This window comes from Belonocnema kinseyi, chromosome 5 (assembly GCF_010883055.1).
Source record: "Belonocnema kinseyi isolate 2016_QV_RU_SX_M_011 chromosome 5, B_treatae_v1, whole genome shotgun sequence".
Taxonomy (NCBI): Eukaryota; Metazoa; Arthropoda; class Insecta; order Hymenoptera; family Cynipidae; genus Belonocnema; species Belonocnema kinseyi.
The window spans coordinates 65,480,168-65,503,504 of NC_046661.1; the positions used below are offsets into that span (position 1 = coordinate 65,480,168).

The following is a 23,337-nucleotide window of genomic DNA, read 5'->3' on the forward strand; positions in this document are numbered from 1 at the left end:
GGCGCCATCTCTTGGTCAGGCGGGAAACTTATCAATCCACCCTCGTATTGTGAGCGTATGAGATTGAAAATGCAGCTGCCTTTTCTGGTTTCCTTGTCAATTAATTTATTGCTTTTTAATTAACGCGTGTCTGTTTTTTTGTGGAAAAGATGATGCGTACATTTTCTTGTGCTGTTGGGTTAACCTTACACTGTTGCGTCGTTTCTTTACAAATCTGATCTTCACGAATGATTTTAACAATGCTAGGTTTTGTTTACAATAATAATTGGGTGTTGAATGTAATCTTTAACTTATTGAGTCATTGTTGAATATAAATTTTATGTAATTATAATCCATTGTTTATAATTATTTATTATTATTATAAAAGTCGCGGGACGTGACACTAGGATAAGAAATATTTTGCCTTCAAAATCTGGGAAATGATAGCAAACCTGCTAACGGACGTCCTCACACACTTTCTTTGTGTTTTTTTTTATCAAAAAGTGTTTGGTATTGTTAACAACGTGCGTGTATATTTCGAGGTTATGTGTGTTACAATTCACCCGAGCGTTACTTCCAAACTACAAAATATTTTTGGCCGAAAACTTTGGACTTACAAATAAACATATTAACTAATTTCCCGGAACTAACCTTGTTTGCAGGCAATAAAAAAAAGTTTATTTCATAAATAATTTCCAGATTATCGGAAAGACAGAGATGAAAAACGACGTAACCTCAAAATAATACATATGCATAAAATTTTGATTTATCACAATAAATTTTTTTGTTATTATATCCCTTAAAAATGAGTCCGGGGACTCCGTTATGATATTTTATTGCATCTCCGAATTCAGTTTTAAAAAATTATCATTTTCGTGGAACAAAAGCCGGGGAAACTGTAAGTATCACATGCCCTTAACAATAATAATAAATTGTTTAAACAATCATTCTTGTTAACACGCTTGGGCTATTACCCCCTCTAAATTAAAATTGGACGAATAGTGGATTTTTTTTATAACCGCAACTTTCTATCTATATTATAGGGTCACTCCATGAATGATCACCTGGAACCGATTGCGATTTAAATTTATTATCTCTAATGATATTTTGGCGTTATACTTGAAATAGTAGAGGAAAACTGTTTTTAAGTGACCTGTCACAGTGTGTCATCACAAACTTTGATAATTTGTTATAAGCAAAATAGAGTGACGAAAATTGTAAAACTTATTTACAAATAAGTATGGTACTAACCTTTTGCAGCGTGTTTAGTAAAACTGTTCATCAAAACTTATTCTTCAAGAAATTCATCCTCGAAAACCTGAAACATATCGATTACTTGATTTCTTTGAATTAAAAATTCAACATAAATTTCGTAATTATAATTTATTGGAAAAAAAATGTCCTGACTTTTTCAGATTTTCTCTACTTCCTCTGGCTTGTAACAACCCTAAAATTATAAAAAATTGATTAAAATGAGTGATTTCTGGTACTTACCTGAGAAACGAAATTTTTGTTAAATTTTAAATTGAAAAAAAACAAGTAATCGATATGTTGTCTGCTTCCTTCAGTTTGATTTCCATAATTTGGTCAAGTTTCGGAATGCTCGGTCGAGACAAAATTTCAAATGATATTTAAAGGAAAACCAGGCAGAGTGCATCCGCGAAGCTTTTGTGAGTGATGTATATAAGCTTAAATAATTTATTCGCGCAGATAAATTTTTGGTTAAATATGTATATTCAGACATACACGAGTCTGAAAGTGGTGTTTTCTGATAATTTTCAGGTTTTCGAGAACAAATATTGAAAAATAGTTGACAAATATAAGGAACAAGAGTCAAATATTTGCCGGAAGATATTATCAACTGCTGATATTATCCTTATTTTGATGTGTTGAAAAAAAGAAAAGAAGATATTTTGTCTATCATAGTTTATTGTTTAAAGCGTGCACAGCGCGGGTGAAAAGACAACTGATGTTTCCTGATAATTTTTGAGAGATCGAAGGTGCCGAATGCACATACAAAGTATCCTTGGAAGGGATAGCAATCCCTATTGGACAAAAATAATTAGAAGTGGGAAATGTCGTTAACGTCGTTTACACCTTCTTACGGTCAATCTCTACCTTCAAGTTGCCTCGTTTGCACATTTTTACCTAGAAGAGATTAGACATTTGTCCCGTTTAGAGGAGCCCCGCAATAAAGGAATTAAGAGAAAACAAGTTATGGTAGCTATGCCTAAGACTTATAACAATAAATTTTGAAACCCAAATTTCTCTTTTTGAATCTAGCAGTTTTTATACTAAGGTCGGGCATTATAAACAGATAAAATTTAAGCAGATTTTCTTCAAACTGGCATTTTAGGTTCCGAACCATAGTAAATCATATTTAAACGTAGAAAGTATTCAAAAATAGAAATGTCAACAACACTACATTTATGAGTGACGCGACATACTCCCCCTATTAAGAGAACAGCGATCAATATTCAGTACAATTAAGATGTTTCACCCTTTTCATTATCGATTACAGGCAATGGAGATAATGTTTTTACATTTCGGTTAAATTCGTTTGTTCGCAGTCTTGACAGTGACTGTTCTAATAACCTCGTTGTTTTTAGGATGTGTTTTGATTACACGTCCCAATATCCAGTGCTTTCGTCGTAAATTTTCCTCAGGTAAACTCGTCAATGCATCACCAATTAAAAAATGTCCCGATGTAAGAACGGTAAGGTCATTAGGGTCGGTGGACTTAGGAGTAAGGGGGCGTGAGTTTAGGATTCCTTCAACTTCTATGACGAACGTATTGAATTCTTCAATAGTATACAATTGGTCGCAAACTACTCGTTTAAATTGATACTTAAAACATTTAACTGCTGATTCCCAGATGCCCCCGAAGTAAGGAGAAAGAGGGGGAATAAAGTGCCACGTTAGGGCTTGATTCGTTAAAAAATGTTGAAATCTACATTGATGAGCTTCCGAATTTAAAAGAACATATATTTCTCGCAGCTCATTGTGTGCTCCTATACAATTTTTCCCATTGCCAGAGTAGATATCTGAAGGTTTACCTGGTCGAGCAATTAATCGCTTTAATACTGCAATGAAACCGTCACTCGTCATATTACTAACTACTTCAAGATGAACGGCTTCAACGACGAAACAAACAAAAGCGGCTACATAGACCTTAACACGCGTACGGTATCGGCCTATCAGGTAACCAGAAGATACGTCGCAATGCGTAAAGTTTGGTCTGAATACCTGAGTGATGGTTTTGTTTGTGATAATAGTCGATAATTAAGCTTATTGCATAATGGGATAGAAGAAAAAGAATTGGATGTTTCTGTGAGTATGACAGATCAGATTTTTTTAATCTCCCTCCTACGCGAAGAATGTCATCATTATCAAGAAAATGAGCAAGTGAGAGTAATTTACTTTTATGATGAATTTCCTTTCCCTTTTTGAAGTTTGAGATTTCCACAGCAAACTCGATTTTTTGAATCAATTTAATGATTGTTTTTTCTGCATTCTCCAATTCTTCGACCGTTAAAGGACCCTGCTGTCGTTTTTGAAATTTGAAACGCATGCAATATGCGATCACTCGTCTCAATGTGTTATAAAAAGAGTACTTCAGTAAAAGATCGTAATTTGTGACGTCGGTAACAAAACATGAAACTTTTTCCATTCCTGACACGTCGCTTAAAGTACTCAGTTTAAGATTCGGCCAGTTCGTTTCATTTTGACAAAGCCACTGTGGTCCATTGAACCATTGTGCGTTTTCATAAATTCATTCGGAAGCTGACCTCGTGATAATGCATCGGCTGGCTTATTTCCTGAACGAATATAACACCATTGACTTGGATTGGATTGATTTTGAATATCGGCAACACGATTTGCTTTAAATGTTTTTAGCAAATGTGGTGAAGTGTGAATCCAATGTCGAAAGAAATTCTCATAATGACAATGGTTTGCGTAATAAGCTTAGCAAGAAGTTGCGCTCCAAACAACTTGAGTCGTGGAAGCGAAACTATTTTCAATGGCGCTACACGCGATTTCGCATAAAATAACGTTGCGCTTATGTTTCCGGTAGAATCCGTTGATCTTAAATAAATACATGCTCCGTAGACACACTCACTTGCGTCACAGAAACCGTGCAATTGAACGCTAATTACATCATTAATTAAGACGTTTCTTTCGATGGACACGTTATTCAAACTGGAAGTTGGTCACAGAATTCCATCCAAGCGGTAAACACGCTGTTATGAATTGATTCATCCCAGTATAATTTTAATTGCCAAAGTCTTTGCATGATTTGTTTTGCGTATAAAATGACTGGTCCCAGTAGACCTGAAGGATCAAAGATTTTTGCAATTTCCGATAGAGCTGTTCGTTTAGATTTGATCAATTTTTCAGCTTCTGGCTTGACGATGTACGTTATGGAACCGTTTTGTGCATTCCAGATAGTACCTAAATTTTTCACGGATTCTTGTTTGTCTAAATGACAAGCATCTAATTAACAATTGGGGATTATATTTTCTTCGTTTAAATCGCGTAAAGTCTGTCTCTGATGTAATCTTTTTGTTTCCACGCTCGTTACTTTCGCGAAGAAGGATTATAGGATTTATTGAATGAAATGTAATATATATTGATGATGATTTTAACGAGCCTACCTTACTGTTTGAACTTTACTGGTGTTGAATGCTTTGGATGGCTGTCTTCCTGGAGATAAAGGCTGCTTCCTTGAGACTATTTCTGAATAGACTGTTGGGAAAAATCTATTCATTACGTTTTCAAATAGATATGATAAAATTCGTACAGTCACTGTTCACTGTTGAAAAGACAACTGATGTTCTCTGAGAATTTTTGAGAAATCGAAGGTGTAGAATGCACTTGCAAAATGTCCTTGGAAGGGATAGCAATCCCTATTGGACAAAAATAATTTGTAGTGGGAAATGTCGTTTACGCCTACTTACGGTCAATCCCTACCTTCAATTTGCCTGGTTTGCACATTTTTACCTAGAAGCGATTAGAAATTTGTCCCGTTTAGAGGAGCCTCGAAATAAAGGGATTAAGAGAAAACGTGTTATAGTAGCTCTGCCCAAGACTTACAACAATAAATTTTGAAAACCAAATTTCTCTTTTTGAATCTAGCTGTTTGTATACTAAGGTCAGGCCTCATAAACATATAAAACTTGAACAGCTGTTCTTCAAAGTGGCATTTTAGGTTTCAAAACATAGTGAATCAAATTTAAACATAGAAAGTATTCAAAAATATAAATTTCAACAACACTACATTTATAAGCGTCGCGACAAATATCTTGAAGAATAAGTTTTAATGAGCAGTTTTACTGAACATCCTGCAAAAGGTTGGTACCAATCCTTATTACTAAACAAGTTTTACCATTTTCGTTAGTCTATTTTGCTTATAATAAATGATCAAAGTTTGCGATAATGACACATTTTGGCAGGCATTTACAGAACATTTTTCCTCTACTATTTCAACTATAAATCCAAAATATCATTATGGATAATAAATTTAGATCACCCCTAATCGCGCAGTTGCTCTTTACTTAATTTTAAACAAATAACTTTGAGTGTTTAATTTATTTTTTAAATGACATTCTATCGCCGTTTTTTGCACGCTCACATGTTTTTAACTATTTCTTTTGGCTTCACAGAAATAATTTATTATTCTTAAAATACACGAATGAAATCTAGAAATATAAGAAATAATTATAGACCAACTAAAATTTTTTTCTAAAATTTGACCGCAATCGGTTCCAGGTGATCATTGATGGAGTGACCCTATATGAGAAAATTGCTAAAAACAATAATAGATTGTGTAAACTTATTTAAACATCTGCTTATCACCGTAAAGTGGTATGTTATGCACGAGAAACAATTTGCATTAAAAAACCCTAAAAAATTATAATTAGCGCTCGATTCAGCTAACATTGAAGATTCTGATTAAAATTTACAAAAGCTTTTTTTTCCTATAGAAAATACGTGTTAAACTTCATGGGGCTTGCGTTATCTCTAAATATCATTTTAAAAAAGTGCATTTATTTTTGTGTCGATTCGAACAAATTTCCGACCGGTATTAAAAAAAAAATCGAAACACAAGTCCGATAACTTGCCGTCCGATAAGTGTACACTCCACTTCAGACGTCATCACTCGTACGGCACGCACACTAAATGTGGTTCTCCCACTACGTGTGATATTTTGCTCACGATTTGCACCCATTATTTACGCATGCGCGCATCTAAGATCGTGCTACTAGAGGGGGCATCCGATAAGTCCGCAATTCCTGGAATTTTCAGCCCCTTCAGCCCCACAGTCGTGCATTTTAAGAATAATAAATTAATTTTATTGAGACAAAAAAAGTGTTGAAAACATGTAGACGTGTAAAGAAAGTTAATATAGAATTAATATAGAATAACTAATATAATAACTAATATAGAATGTTAGAGTAATCATTTTTTTTTGTGATATTCAACTTATATATTATAAAAGTTATTAGTTGAAAATTTCGATGTTAATTCAGTTTCTGAATGAGAATGAGCCATGGCCATTAGGATGGTTCATAAAAATATTGTTTTTCTTTTTCGGTAATTTTCTAATAATCATTGGTGACTCACTTATCGCTAATAGAAGCTAAAAAATTTTACTGTTAATTACCTAAATTTGATCAATTTTGATGAAAGGAGCAAAAAGCACAAAATTCCACTCAATTCGTTACTCATTCCGACATTCCAACATTTTTCTGATAAGAACAGTGTAAATTGTTCGAATGTATGATGGTTCTGATTATATAATAACTTTAAAAATAAAATAAGAATTTTATATAAAATAAATTATTTTTTCTGCCCCGTATTTCTGTATATTTCTATTTTATAAAATTTTATTGATTAATAAACTATTGAAACTTGTTAAAGAAAAATTTGTTTTAAAGTATTATTTCTGGTGCCCAGTTTAAAAAAATTTCATCTCATCCTTATTATATATTTTTTCTCTATTGTATGGGGAAGGTCCTAGAAATTTGGCAATATTTACAAAAAAAAAGGTTTAGGGGTACAATTATGTTTTATATTTATTTCTTCTGTAAAGACCATACTGATGGGTTTTACGAATATTAGGCTATCTTTCCGCTACGGATAAGAATTATGCTAAATTCATTTAGCTAAGTTTACTGGAGGAAAAAGTAACCTATTATTTTTCGAAACATTTCCTACGAATTCAAAACTCTAGTACATTGTATTACAGTTTTTAATGTAATTTAGGCTTCTATAACTTTCAAAGCAAGAATTTTTAAAAGATGTTTATTTCTTTGAACAATTCTACGTGTTTACTAAATTTCATTAAATATGAAGTTAGCCTACTTCTTGATGGCAACCAAACGATATCCTATTATTTATATTTAAAAAAATCGTTAACTGCGAGAATCTCACTTGTTCGTAAATTTGATGCTTGCAAACTCTAAAGTTTTTTTTTAATCAGAAAAAATTAAGAGAGTATTTTTTCACTTAGAGAAACAAACTGCCGGTATACGGCCGCCTAAAAATAAAAACAAGTTTTTTGTGAACCACCCTAATGACCATTATACATTTTAATAAAGGGCTGTCGATTTCGCAAGTAAATTCATTATTTTAATTTCATCGCGATTATAAACAAAAGAGTCAACAATAATACTAAATAAATATATATGAAAATTAAAAGTAACGATGGGAATTTCATAAAATTCGTAGTATTCTCTAAAAATTAAATACTATAATTTAACAAAGTTTTATGGATATTGTAAAAAGTATAAAATAATGTTATTTTATTGATCGTAAATAAATAATATTAATGGATTTACTGGAGAAATTTTCAGGCTTTTTGTAAAATTTATGAAATATGTAGGATTATGATAACGTCAGTACCATTTTCGATCATTTTTTTTTTCAATTTTGTCAGAAAATGTTTTTAAATTAAAATATATATTTACAGAATTAATATCATGAGTTTAAAAAAATTCACTTCCTACTCTCCACAACATGAAGAAATATTTTAATCATTTTTAGTGCTTTATCACATTTTTGATCGTTTTTAAAAATAATGAGGTTGGTTGCGTCCTAGCTGGAAAAACATCGTTGACACAAAGTTTGTATTGTAAAAGATTTGACAGCAATTTTCCAAAAATTTCGAACATTTCATAAAGATTGCAAGCAAGGGTTTTAAAGATTTGAAAAAGGTATGTGTATATTTCAAAAAGAGAGTACACCAGATTTCAAATATTTCAAAGACTAAACAATTTCAAATATTTGAATGATTTCAAACAAATGCGGAATATTTCACAAATATTTCAATGACTTTAAACGAAAACAAAGCATTTCACAAACAAAGGTTAAAAAAGATTTTATAACAATTTCAAAGGATTTAAAAAAGTTTCACAACGATTTCAAATATTTTACTAAAATTTAATAAGATTCCTGAAGATATCATAGAAATGTCAAGATTGAAAAAAATTGTAAATACTTCAAGAGATTTTAACGAATTCACAAAGATTTTAAGGATTTTGGAGACGACTTATTTTCGCAATAAATGAAGAATTTGCTTATTTATAATTTTGCTTTCTTTAAAAATTGTTGGCCAATGAAAAATGGAATAACTTATTTTTTACATTTATAACAAACGGTTATTTCATTATTTGATTTTTAAAAAATTGAATAGCAAAAACTTGACTTCTTAACCTGAAAACCTAGAAAAGACCCTTAATTTCGTTCCTAAGAAACGCTGGAAACCCTGTTTTATAAAACCCGCTAAATTTTTTAGGCACATCATTTTCCTTGCGGTGGCGTTTTTCCGACGGAACAGTTTAGCCTTAAATTAGTCATAACATGTGCGCTCACTGCATTTATTGTCTTAATCCATGATGAACTCATTCGGCTTAGCATACTGTTTAATTTCCGTGAACACATAACCGTGTGCTTCAACAAGTCTTGGAGTAAAGTTCCATCACGGAGGAGACATTTTTTTCGATCAATTTGACATTATCAATATTTGAATGTGTGATACTTCGACAATTTCAGTAGAACATCTTTTTTCTTTATATGTGACCATCCGCGATACAAGGGACCTAATGCGAAAAAAATCGATTTTCATTTTCTTACGTCAGTCGATAGTTCTAAGTTAATCTTTCATTTTCAATAATCAGAATTTGTGTAAGTGCCTTACTTTTCTTGCCATTAAGCTACAAACATAGTTATAATAAACGTACGCGGAGACGAAACGAGAGGTCTGTGAAAACCAGCCACGCTACTGACCTCTACTGGATGTATCCGAAGCGAAGAGATCCGAGCAGAGCTCACGGATGTACGGACTCGGCTACAATCGCCCGTCCTGTAAAATTCAGCTTTGAAGCATTAGGTCCCTTTCTTCGCGGACGTTCAAATACGATGTGTGTCCGTTGCCTAAATCTAACAGAAAATCAAAACGTTTTTCACCTGGGTAGATGCGCGCACTTATCACACCTACAGATATTAAATGAGATATTTGGATCCTAAAAACCGTTACCTGGGTTTACTATTGTTGTCTTGACTGTTAATCTAAAGCGCAGTTACAAATCCACGGAATTTAAGTAGTCTATGTTCTATTGAACTGACATGATTTACCTCAGAATTTCGTGAAATTATATTTTTGCCACTTTAATTAAATTAACAGCTTCTGTCCACTTATTCCGGAATTCGCTTGGTAGTTTAGTACAAAACAACCAAAAATATTTTTGTCTTCATTTTAATGTACGAGGTGTGTTCAAAAAATAAGGTGACTTTATGGTTTTCTCAAAAAATATTCATTTGTTCCTCAATATTTATGCTGTCCCCTTCAAAGTAATCCCCCTCAGATATAATACACTTGTGCTAACGCTTTTTCCAATCGTCGAAGCACTTCTGATAATCATTTTGTGGTATAGCCTTGAGTTCTTTCAGCGTTGCAGTTTTTATCTCCTCAATCGTTGAAAATCGATGTCCTTTCATGGGTCTCTTCAGTTTTGGGAAAAGAAAAAAATCACTGGGGGCCAAATCCGGTGAATATGGAGGCTGAGGCATGACTGTTGTGCTGTTTTTGGTCAGAAAATCTTTCACAAGCAACGATGAATGAGCAGGTGCACTATCGTGATGCAAAAACCACGAATTGTTTTTCCAAAGTTCCAGACGTTTTTGCATATTGCCTCTCGCAAACGGCATGGCATGATCCAACCGATATGCCAACATCTTCAGCAACTTCTCTGATGGTAATTCGACGATTTTTCAACACCATTTCTTCCACTGCTGGAACGTTTTCATTTGTTGTTGACGTGCTGGAACGTCCAGGGCGAGGTTCGTCTTCGACATCCTCTCGGCCTTCTTGGAACAGCTTGTACCACTTATACACATTTTCCTTACTCAGAGTAGACTCACCGTATGGAACTGTCAACATTTCAAGAGTTTTAGAGCACTGGATTGTATTTTTCATACAAAATTTAATGCAAACTCTTTGCTCCATTTTTTTTCGAAAGAAAATCGCCAAGCACACCAAACCCTTCTAACCTTTTACGCATCTGCCAGAAAAACATCACGAGCTATATAGTCAAAACTGTGAACATATAATCGTGACGAGTGTACCAACACAACAAAACAAAAAATTTTAAACTTGAATGTACGTAGCCCGCGAAAATTGAAAAGTCACCTTACTTTTTGAACACACCTCGTATAACCACACTTTTTTAAATTTTTAACCTTTATTTACCCGGATTCGGTCAAACTTCGCTTTTCTGATTTATAGAAGCCATTAAACAGCTCAAGTTTTTTTTGTAATATTTAAAATACTAGTAATTTATTTTTTATTTAACTATGAAATAAGGTATTCGAACCCCATTTTCTTTCACTAGCGTGGAGAGTAGATAATATTTGGGAGTTAGTAGGAAAATGGACTTTATGGTCAGTATGAATTTATGTACAGCAGCGATTCTCAAACTAGTCTCATTGTCATGAGATTTAAGGCTGTTTCAATAACTAAAATCCTAAAGACATGGTTCAATTTAATTCTAATTATCTGAATCATTTTCCTGATGTAATTTTAAGAAAATGGAAAAAAGTTAATGAAAATCGGTTAACATTTCGCGTAATTAAACATATCTTTAAGAACATGCAAAATTACAAAAACTGTTAACTGGCATTGAAGATATTAACCGATTTTCTTCAACTTTCTTTTCATTTGCTTAAAATTAGATTAGGAAATTGATTCAACTAATTAAAATTGAATGTATTAACATTTTAACACATTTTAATTTTTATCAACCGGTTCTAATTCTCTTGTGTAAAGCATGTATCTTCCTGCATGACCGACAATCAAGTATGCCCCTTGGGTTCTAGCAGAGGGAAAAAAATTGTAGGGTGGCGGCCCTGCCCCTCCCTGAAAACTGCACAAAAATGTTGGAAACCGCTGATGTACAGGGTCATATAGCTGGATAATTTATCGGCATTTTGAGCCCAGTACTCTTTTAGGTTCTCAAGACTCCTAACTTTTAGGTTGAAAAACGAGTCACTGTGGTATTTCTGAAATTAGAACTTCAAAAACCCGGCTTTTAGGAATAGCACATCGCAAGTTGGCCAGTGCCATAAGTGCATGTGTTATACTCTTCAAAAATGAAATATACCCCGTCCGTCCGATTGCTTTCACGGCATGAGTACAGTGTCAGAAAAATCAGTATAGATCCTGGTATCATCCCCCACTCAAAGCCAAAAATCTTCATTTTGAATCTGACTTTAAAAAACGCTTAATATCTCCTAAGCTAGAATCGGCCATAAGGGTACTTGTCATGCGAATAACCACGTTTATTATTGAAAAATGTAATTTTTGTAAATCATGCAACAACCATATTTAAAAGATATAAGGGTAAAATAAAAAGAGCATTTGTTACAATTCATATTGCTGAGTAAGCTATTTGCTCACATTCTATAAACAATCTTTTATCCCAACACTTTCTCTTAGGTTATTCAAAGCTGAGCGGTGGCTATTCCTCTCTCCGATTAAACTTGTGAACAAAATTTGACCTATATATCCATGAAATGGGATATCTCATTTCCGAAGTAGCTCTTCGTGCTGAATACGAATCTGACCTTTATTGTAATATTCAAATCAATTTTTTGCGAAATAAAATATTTAACCACATTTTTTCACAGGTGTGAAAAGCAGATAGTATATGATTGATAAATGTAATTTTTATAAATCATAGAACCACCCTATTTAAAAGATTTATGGGTATACGAAAAAGATTAAGTGATAAAATTTTGATTGTTGATTTGCTCACTTTCTATGAACAATCCTTTATCCTTACACTTGCTCTTGGCCTCTTTAAAGCCGTGCAGTAATTATTCTGCTCTCTAAGTGCACTAGTAACAAACGGTGACATCCAGTCTGTTCTATTAACGAAGGTACGCGTTTTCTCGCAAAGTTTGGAAGATTTATATTTTTTTCTTGACAGTACATGTAAAGGGCTATAACGCACTCACCTATTAAACTTTCTAGTCTCCATTGCTGTGCAGAATAGCCTGAAACCTCCTCGGCATGCTCTCGACCAGTTTTCCAAATCGTGCAGATACGGCTCCGATATTTTTGTCGTTATCTTCTCGTAAGACCCAATCTTTATTTTTATGCCCAAACATGACCCAGACATGAACCTTTACTGGGTGTTTTACGTTACAGTGGATCAAGCGCTCACCGGGGCCAGAACAAGTACATTTTACAGGATTCTATACCCAAAAATATGTTTCGTCTGAGAGCACGACGTTCGACCAGTCACCATTGATATTTTTTGTAGTTTAGGCCATGCGTTTTTCCACTTAGGTTTCCGAGTATAGGAAATTTAAGTAGATTTTCGTAAGTTCAAGAGAATTTGCGTTAATCTCGGCTAAAGATTACTGAAAGTAAAGCGATTATCACGAGAATAATTCAAACTGTCGCAAAAATAAGGAAGTCCATGTACCATGTAACCGCTCTTGTTAAACAAACAATTCGCTTGCACTAGAAATGTGATTTGTATTTAAAAAAAAGGTTGACCGAAAATCGGAAATGCCTAGTGTTTAGGCAATTAACTGAGACCGAAAATAGAGCACGTAATACTATATCGAAAATGACACGTCCCATTGCATAAATGCATAGGCTACATATTCTTGAAAGCTTGAGGCATATAAATAAGTCTATAAATAAATTTCTATATTTATGTTAAAGGTGAGGGACGTCGCCTGGGCACCAGCAGTGGGACCGTCGAGAGCAGCTCTAGCCTCCTGTTCCCAAGATCGTCGTGTCATCGTTTGGACGTCAGTCGATTACGCTAGCTGGACGCCTAATGTCCTCAACGTTTTTGATGACGTAATTTGGAACGTCAGTTGGTCTTTGACGGGTGGTATTCTGTCTGTCAGTGGTGGTGATAACAAAGTTTCACTGTGGCGCGAGAATTCCGAAGGACAATGGGCTTGCATTTCCGAACTCAATAAAGGCCAAGGAAACCTTAACAATGCCGATCAGCGTGCTCTTTAGGGTAAAAATTGGAAATTGAAGTTTTCTTCTCTCTCTGAAAACATTACGAAGAAGCAAGCAAATGGGCGGGTGTTTTAATAGTACTAATTTCTAGAAGTCAAGATAGTTAACCTTGAAGTGTTTTGGTCGATAACGTTTTAATAACTATTAGTTATTCAATTAGTTATTTAATTAGATTATTTGTGTTTTGATTTTCTTCATAGATAAACGTATTATTTTTTCCTCGTGTATAGAAGTTCTCTCCAAAAACTAGCTCTCAACTATCTTGACTCTTGAAATCTAGCATATTTATATAAACATATAATCATTATTGAGAAGTTGTGTAATATGGTAAAATCGAAGACAGTAAGAAAGATTATTCCGAGATACTGTATGTAAAAAAAATTTTTCGTAAATGAAAGCTGATACATACCTTCATTAATGTAAAAATCAGAAAAAATTGTACATTAGAACAAAATGAAAAAATCCTTAACAATAAATTCTGGCAATTGATGTGCAAAATAAAAATTAGAGATTTTCAATTTTTAAAGTAATTTAATATTAAGAATACACGTTTTTAGTCTTGCGTATAGAGCGAAGCTGTAAAAACAATATCACGCTTAATAGCAGTCGAAGCTTCTTCCATTTTCTCTTTCAGAATTGGATTTCCTATTATAATAGCAGCGTTTTTCACATCGCGAAGAGTTTCATTCAGCTGCTGAATACATCTGACGATTATGCCTTCCTGAACGTCAGTCAATTTCATTATATTACCAAACGATTCCGCTTTGGCCCATTGATAAACTACGTTTACGAGACCGAAACTTAAAGGTGAAGCTGGTATCACGCTGTATTGCCTTTCCATTTTTTCTAAATCCTCGAACTCTTGTGCCACTACATTTTGTAACTGTTGAAATATTATTATTTATTCATAGAATCTTTACAGTTTAAATCAGACTGCAGGTCGGGTTACACCAATGAGGAGCGAGCTTTAGCGACCACTTGTACGTACACACTATCTTAAAGCTTGGAACCCGTACAAGTGTTCGATAAAGCACGAAGCTCGCTTCTCATTGGTCGATTAGTCTTAACTTTAAAGCTCTTTTGTGTCTAAACTAAGCTTCGGACACTTTTTGCAAAAGAGGTTTAGAATGGATTGTATATGTGGTGGGGCACCTTCTGACAAAGTCAATGAACGCGTCCTCGGATCGCGGATAGACGTTCCCTATACCAAGGGTTTCTGCTCAATATGGTCACAATAATTAATACCTAAGCAGTGGCGGAAAATTATTCAGGGATTTACCCGAAGGAAAAACCCCTAAGCAGAGGCCTAAAAACCGTACAGAAATTTAAATGGCACCTGTACGAGGTGTCTTAAATGGAGACATAACGATTCAAAACCATCGAACGCGCAGAACACCCGAAAATTGGTCGGGAAAAAGTGCCGATCACCCCAGAGTTCAGGGTGTTAAAAATATTTTAGATGGAAACATAAGGACGAACTGGCGAAACGCCTACATTGAGTTGAGGAAATAACTCAAGCATAATTTGCTAAACTGCTACGATGCTAGTATTATTCCTGCTTACGAAGGCTAATGGCGCCTATGCACACTCTGTGGTGCCAGAAACGCCCAGAGCTTCAGAATGGTTTCACATCAGTTATTGCGAAATCAACATACCTACCTCTTGAAAAATGGATATGTACACGGAATGCTTCCCCAACCGCTGCTTGACGAAGCTGCCGACCAAGATGAGGAAGCTACATTAAGACTAACCGCTGAAAGTAGGCACCTTCTGAGAGATGATAGCGATTTCAAGACAAGGAGGAATATTGACATGCAGATTCCTCCTAAGCTCCAAGATCTAGGTGAAATTGATACCTTCTTTCGTGAGGATATCACGGAGGAGTCCGACCTCTGGACAATCAATTATTTAGTTCATGGTGATGCAAGAGCTTTGGCTGATTCAAATCGAATGCTCAAATGGACGATGGATCAAAGGACCAAAATTAGCTTGCATTAACTGAACAAGAAGATTGGGTGGGCAAGACAGAATGCGTCTCGTGTTCATTGTTTCATTGATTACAAAACATTTGGTAGACCATTAATGGAAAGTGTTTGAAAGTTCGACCAAGAACTAAGGATCTTGAATCACATACTGAACAAGTCAAGGCTGCTGGCAAGCAAGCAGCATATTGTTGACAAAATGCGGGTTTTATCTCACGTATGGAGAAGAATACCGAAGAGGACAATATGGATTAGGGAGAATGAACAGTTTCTAGCTGGCCCATCGCGTTTCTTGATCAATCTACACGTTTTTTTCCCTTCAAAAATCCACCAAGCCTCAACGAGGTAGTGACTTTTTGGAAAGAGGTATACAACATCCCAAAAACACTGTAGTTGAAAAAAGATACTAAGAATATCATCCTCTTCAAGGAGCTTTGCGAAAATCTCATAAAATCCGAGGAGAAATTTCTATCAATCACTTCCGAAGAGGCGAAAAAAGCAATTCCACAGTGGATGGTGATACGACGCACTATAATCCTACCAAAAAAGGCGACTTGTCGAATCCAGAGTATTGCAGGCCAAAATATTAGTTGAACACGCTGTATAAGATCTTCACAAATATCCTTAACAACAACAACATTTTTCGAAGAATCTAGCTGATGTGGAGAGAGATACACGAACAACGTGACTGGCAAAAGGTGTTGCAGGATGCCGAGAGAACCTGCTAATAGACAGGTGTGTCTGCACTTTGCAGCAGCCTATCTGTGCGTTTTGTCAATAGCCTAGCTGACTATCGGAAAGCTTTCGATTCAACCTCTCATAGAGTTATCATCTGTCTTTTGGAAAGCTTGAAGGTTCATCCACACGTACTGAGATGCACATAGATATTGATGCCCCTTTGGAAAACTAGATTTACTGTCTCATCTGAATATTAACGAGTGAAAACGAACAACGCTACTATCCAGCAGGGCGCTTTTCAGGGCGATACCATGAGCCCTATGCTCTTTTGCATGACACTTCTGTCTCTATCTTTAGCACTACGAAATTCTTCTGGATACCTATGTGGTGACGTTAATCATCGCGAGCATAAGATGGCTCATGTATTTTATATGGATGACCTGAAGATCTATGCTTCTGGTGCAAGCAAACTTCGAACTGCTCTAAATTTCGTTAAGAAGTACACGGCAGAGATTGAGGTGAACTTTGGATTGGAAAAGTGTGCCAAGATTCATCTAAATAAACGAAAGATTATTGACGTTCCAGATGACCCCGAGTTTGCGATTATAAACGTTATGAGACATCTTGACACTAGAGAGTCCTTTGTATACCTGGGTGTGCAGGTACAAGCATCTTCTTCGACAGATTTGGTCTTCAAATCTTTCTGCTTAAACAAGATATCTGCGAGTAACATTCTTGCCCTCTCGGTTTTACTTTACTCGTTTGGGGTTGTTTAATGGACGAAGAACGAGTTTGATTCCATTGCTATCGCCACGCGTAAGTTGTCCGAAACGAGAAGTGCCAAATTTTCTGAAAATAAAATGTTTGGACAGACGTCTTCGTTGCACACTCGAAGCCTGACATCGTTCTCTAAGACTCCGAGAAACGAATTATTTTCATGATCGAACTCTTGGCTGCGGCTGATAACATCACCGTCAAGGATAAGGAAAAGGAATAAAGGTATCGGAACTCTAGAAGGGAGTTGCGTCGACTGTACTAAAAATCTTCGGTTAAAGTAATTATCCTTGTGATCGGCGCTCTTGAAGGTGCGAAACCGTCTTCTACGTAACGGATACAATAGGACCATTATACGACCTTCAGTCGGTAAAATGGGACTTATACAGTAGGTAATATTTACGGTAGCTAAGATGCGAACTTTAGACTGATCATAACAAACTATCTATTTTTATTTTATTATGTTGATGAAAAAAGTTTTACTATTACAAATCCGCTTTTAACCTTCAAGTTCACAAGAAAGTTTGACATCCAAACACACACACACGTGCGCGCGGACAGTTGCTTAAAACATTATATTCGATATTTTTTAAAGAAGGAACCTTTAATTAAACAAATTAAAATTTGTTGAAAATTGTTACTAACACCAAGGTTTCTCTCTGAGGAAACAAAACTAGTTTTCTGGGATGTTTTTTTTTCTATGCGTAAAAAGCTAAGTACGTTGAGAATAAATCAATGGGATGAGTGTATGACTCATTTGAATCCAATGTAAGCAACCGTGCAAATTTTTTGTTATACCTTTAACTGACTTTATTTTCCTCTAGAATTTAAGAAAAAAAGTGTTTAAATATGCTGTTAAGTTGCTGCAATTCTATAGAAGTGTACCTTTAAAATGAGCCCACTCAAATTGAAAAGTGTTATTTCGGACATTACTAAAAATTTAAGAAAATATTAGCATTTCACTATTTTTACAATGACTTCTTAAAAAAAGGACAAAATGACTTCATATTCGGTTAATTTTATTCAGAATTAGGATAGCTTTAAGCTCATTCAAGAGAAAAAAAATTAACTTAGAATTAATAAAATTAACAAATATTAAATTGTAATAAATGAGTGTCCAATAAGGAGCACTAATTTTTCTCTTTTCGAATTTATTTGATGTCATCCCCCGGTTTTTTCCGAATGCCCTGAAGACATCGCCCTTCAAATTTAAATAAAAATTGGTTATCTGAATGTTTCAACTTTTTTCAGATAAGTCGTCAAATGAATGTATTTTCTGGACTTTATGCATTCTTTAATAAATTATAATGATAAAATAATTTGCTTAGAAATATTTACAATTATAATTATGTTATTTTACATTCAAACAAAACAAAATCGTTTAAACATTTAAAATTGAATTCGGATTTGGAAAACGGAGTCGCTTAAGACCCTCAGTCACATTACTGTGGGAATTAGAAACGGGAAGTCAAAATGCTTAATTAGTACCGACTTCTTTAAGGCATTTAACTAAACCTACTACACAAAGCCCTCTAATTAAAATGGACAGAATGAAAATGCCAACCAATATCATACAAATTATTCCGAACTACCTTCAACACAGAACCGTTGCAGGGAAGAACCTTAAAATCTTTGGAAAAATCACCCGGTATTATATGGAGTTCTGTAAGGTTCGGTTACTTTTAATCTATATATGGCCGATCTTCTAGTCAAATGAATTCAGCAAAAAATTTTTTGCAAAAATAAGAGCTGAATGAGTCGCAGAGGAGCTCAGCAAACACTAAAAAAGTGGGTTCTCAAGTGTAACGAAAACGCAGGCCATAATTTTTATACAGAAAACTCCTCAATGCACCCACCTCCAAGTTGGCGGGGACAACATCGAATTACAGAAAAAAATTAACTGCTTGAGTATAAAACTGAATAGAATCCTGTCTATGAAAAATCCTGTAGATAAAGCCTGTTTGAAAGCAAAAAGTGCTGCATTCGTACTTAATCAAATAATTGGTAAACATAGCAGAACGGATGAGGAAGTTGAACTCCTTATTATCGAAGAATGCATCAGACTAATAATAGAGTATGGAAATATACAAGTAACCAACAGGTAATCTCGGTTAAGAAACTAGAGGTGACATTCAGAAACATGGGACCGTGTCAATTTGGACACACTAACCATCGTTTAACTTTTAAGATATCAGAGAGATGCTGCCCTGTACCTAACGCTGGGTTAAGTACGCATCAATTTTTAACACAGTCATAAACAATAATGTTTTGAATTATTTTATTTTTTAAACAAATTATTTTATTATTATAATTAACTAAAGAACGCATAAAGTTTAGAAAATACGTTCATTTCGCGACTTGCCTGAAAAAATGTTAAAACAAATTAGGATTGTTTAAACAATCGAAAATTAATTAATAGATGAATGGGTATTCTCAAATGACCGATTAATGATTATATTTGAAAAAACTTTCAAATTGCGTTAATAAACCGCCACATTAAGAGAATTAAAATTTGACACTTATGGGATTTTCTATGTAGAAACATAAGATTGGCTTAGTCATTCAGCCTCAAAATTTATGACTGATTCTTACTCTGACGAAGTCTGAAAAATATAATAAAATACAGAATTATTTACTACATATCATCGCATTTAAATATTAGATTCACAAAAAGTTTACTTTTTCCCATGTTAAGTCAACGTAAAATCTGCATGGTCTTTCTGCGATCACTAAAGATTACCATATTTTGGCTCAAATTTTGAGATTTTTTGGGCGTTTGAACAAAACGGGGGGGGGGGGGCAGAGAGCTTCTAAAAAAAGTCCACAAAGTATAAATAAGAACCACCCTAGTGTCCACGTACTAAGTGCCATTAATTTAACTAAATAAATTTGAATAGTTTTTTGTCTGCTATTGAAAACAAACAAAATTAAATAAAATAATGAATTTGATGTATCAACCTCTTTCATCCTTGGTGAAAGATCATCGTTTGTTACTTCTGTGCGTTGTTGAAAAACTAAAGATGAAAGCAATGCAGCTATTTCTGGAGGACTCCAGTCGGTAAGTATATTCTTGAATACCAATTCCGTTAAGAACAACTCATGCGTTCCCATTTCCAAAGCAACCCTTCCTTTTAGTGTCACTGTAAAAAAGAATTTTTACTAGAATATTAATTCAAATATACTTTAAACTTCCATTAAGGGCATATGGTTACGTGACCAAGCAAAGTACCCTTATTTTTGTTGAAGTTTTGTCTAAAACAGAGAGTGTTTTGTACTGAAAATTTGGCAGATTATAAAGTAGATACGAAAGGAGTGAAATTAGACCTTCGTTTTATAGATTACTCAACAGAAATGAAGATGCCTCTATGTCTCCTCTAAATCTTATATCATGCTTCAACGTTTTAACGCTAAATCCAAATTATATTAAATAAAACCTTAATAAAGTTAAAATAATCTATTTGCAAATTATCTTATCTTACGAAACGTAGTGTGACGTTGCAAAATATTTGTAGCAAACCATTTTTTAAGAATTCAAAACTTAAAGATAAATATAGAGATGTGCATATATCGATTAATGGTCAGATTTCACAGGGGTATTAAGGTTCTCCATTCGGGTGATTAAAAAAACTTGAAATCAAAAAAATTCTAGCGTTGGAAAGTTTTGGATTTTGCAGACAACGCTTACATGATTTTTTCGCAAACCACAAGACATGTCCAATTAAAAAATGTAAGATTTAAGTATTTTCAGTTTTTAAGGTTAAATTGCCATTTTTATAAACCATAAAAAACTAAAATAATCTTTTACAGCTTTGTATACTATTCTAAATTGTTTTACCTGTAGAAACTTTTTCGCCTTCAAAATTTGTCACAATAATTCAATTCTTAAAGCATAACTAGGAGTTCACGTTGCGACATGCAGGATTTTCTGGTAGAAACTTACGTGCACTTTCTCCAAATCTTCAGAATATTAAGAAGACTCTTATGTCAATACCATCGATAATAATAAAGGCTTATGGTGGCGGCCCATGATAGCGTAAAACTTGGCGCAAAACGGTAAATTTTGATGTCACTCTATTCCAATATTTTATCTGGGGGAAAGTTTTTGACTCTTTTAGCTTTTTTCTTTTAAGTTTGTTACATTCCAACCATTTTTGGTCGAGTCAAGGTTTGGATTGTCTTATTTTCTTTTTTGGAATTATACCTAGATTTCTTGTCACTACTTGAATTGGTTTGGTTCTATAAATTTGTTTGACAAATTTTTAAAATATTCTCATCGAAGATCTCAACTGTAGGAGCGAACATAATCGTAGATACAAGTTGCACAGTTAGTTCTGTTTTCCACTTAAATTTGATTTAATTGTATTAACAGTCGTAAAATCATGGAAATCCACGGTAAGTTCACAAATCCATTAAACCTCACTTTTTGACACATACAAATTCCGCTTCTCTCATATGACCATCGTTTTTTCAATTCAAATTTTGTTTCAAAAATATTTCGTGAAAACTATTTTTTCTGATATAATAAAATAAAAAATGTTCAAAGAAATTAATTCTGACGAATAACAAGAGTGAGAGATTGCCGCCGATTGATTTTTTAAAGAGTTAGTCGTTATAATTTTTTGACAAGCTTATATGCCGCAAAAGTCTTCACAACATCTAGAACTGAAATAGCAAAAGGAAACTTGTAGACTTGTGCATGAGTTCTTTTAATCTTTCGATAATTTATAAATTTAAAGAATCGTGTGAAATATTACAGCTTAACCTCAAAAAAGTCGGTCTCATTCAAAAAGAAGGAAACCGATTCAATGTGACCTTGCTTGAAAAGGTCATTGCAGTACATGGCAGATTCGAAGCTGCTTGAGAAAATGAACGTCGCAAACCGATTCAGTTTTAACTTTCTGAATCTGCAAATGACATACGCAATTCACAGAATCGTCTTTTGAATGGATTATTTTTTCCTGGGTAGAGCTGACTCCTGTGCGTTTCATTCATGTCCAGAACATCAATTCGAACTTTCTGTGCACGAATGGTTTCTTTTTATCACTTTTGATTTGAATAATTATCAAACCTCCTTTCGCTCTTCCAGTATTTCCTGTCCTCATAGCTCGGCTGTAGATGATTTGATGTAGGGAGCTTTCAAAAGATAGATTCACATGTGAAAAGAGACGTGACCCAAGTTTCTCTGATAAGAATGATTTCATATGTGTTTATTGTTTCGTATAAGTCAATGGAACTGTTGAAAAGCCTCGGGGAGACGCGACCGCAAGTTACCGTTATTCTTGCAAACCCTTTGAAGATGGATCTTCGTTTAGATCTGCTTTCAGTTAGTATAAATTCGATTAGTTTTCAAGTTTCATTATTTTTGATATATTTATTTAGAATTTATTTAGAATCCTGATTGGAAATTTTCATCTCCCCCTGGAGTCTCTGCGTTTTCAATAGATTATATAAAACAATGGAAATAAAGTATCATACTTTAGTTTTCACATATCAAAATAGGGACATTTTATCTAATCCCGGAAAAAAGACAACAGATTCTTTGCTCTTTCATTTCATCTGTAGGAATTCTAATGACACTTCAGTATTTTGTAGTCTTGTTCAAGTAACAGATTTTTCTTCTCTAGACGGTCGAATTTTTCTTTGCATTGAACTATGTTCTTTCAAAATCTTATCACTCGCCTGCTTCAAGTCTCAGGGTGGCCCCATGTCAGGGAAGGCAGGAAATATCAAGGGGAAAAAGTTTGACAGAAATTGATATGTTTTTCACAATATTTTGAAAGCACTTTCTTATTAAATATAAATATTTCTTCAATGTACATTCTTTAAAAATAGAATTCGATTCTTAGTTTCGCATTTCTAGTTATTTATTTATTGATGCTTTTGTAAAATCAACTTTTATTTTTTTTAAATACCTCCTGCAATGGAAAAAAAGTATTAAAAACATAACGGCTAGATTTTTCTGCTATTTTTTTGCTTTCCAATGTGATATGGAACACTTTTGTAAAATCAACCCTTATTTTAAAAAGGAACCCGCTTTGCTGCAAAAACGTATTAAAAAAAAGGAAACTATTTAGATGGAAAATAATTACAAAATATTAACACGGAATCTTTAAAGCATAACTGAGTAGAAAATTTTCTTCACCCCTAATCATTAGAAAAAAAAACCCGGTATTTTTATCCGAATCAGGGCCCCAAGCTATTGTTTATTTCATCGTGCCAAAGTTTTAGGTAGATAGTTCAAAGCCCTGTCGCTGAGGCGCTATATTCGCCACACACACAAACAGACTTTGTGTTATTGATGCCTCCAGCTAGGCCGCACACAACCTCTTTCTTTTTTTTTTAAACTGTCACAAATGTTGTAAACCACTAAAAATAATT

At 34.1% G+C, this 23,337-nt stretch overlaps 2 protein-coding genes across 5 annotated transcripts in view; one reads left to right on the plus strand and one right to left on the minus strand.

The window, feature by feature from the left end:
- The window catches only part of LOC117173279 (protein SEC13 homolog), a 59,753-nt gene extending 45,730 nt beyond the window's left edge, over window positions 1-14,023 (plus strand). Inside the window, exon 3 of the mRNA XM_033361759.1 lies at window positions 13,214-14,023. Coding sequence (XP_033217650.1) covers window positions 13,214-13,522 — 309 coding nt within the window. The 3' untranslated portion in view covers window positions 13,523-14,023. The remainder of the gene's footprint in view (window positions 1-13,213) is intronic.
- Window positions 14,024-14,036: 13 nt separating this feature from the next.
- Window positions 14,037-23,337, minus strand: part of LOC117173278 (helicase SKI2W) — a 306,484-nt gene continuing 297,183 nt past the window's right edge. For all 4 annotated transcript variants that reach the window (XM_033361754.1, XM_033361757.1, XM_033361756.1 and 1 more), the window contains exons 10-11: window positions 19,918-20,099; window positions 14,037-14,408 (exon numbers count right to left, since the gene is read on the minus strand). In XM_033361754.1, coding sequence (XP_033217645.1) covers window positions 14,079-14,408; window positions 19,918-20,099 — 512 coding nt within the window. In that variant the 3' untranslated portion in view covers window positions 14,037-14,078. The remainder of the gene's footprint in view (window positions 14,409-19,917; window positions 20,100-23,337) is intronic.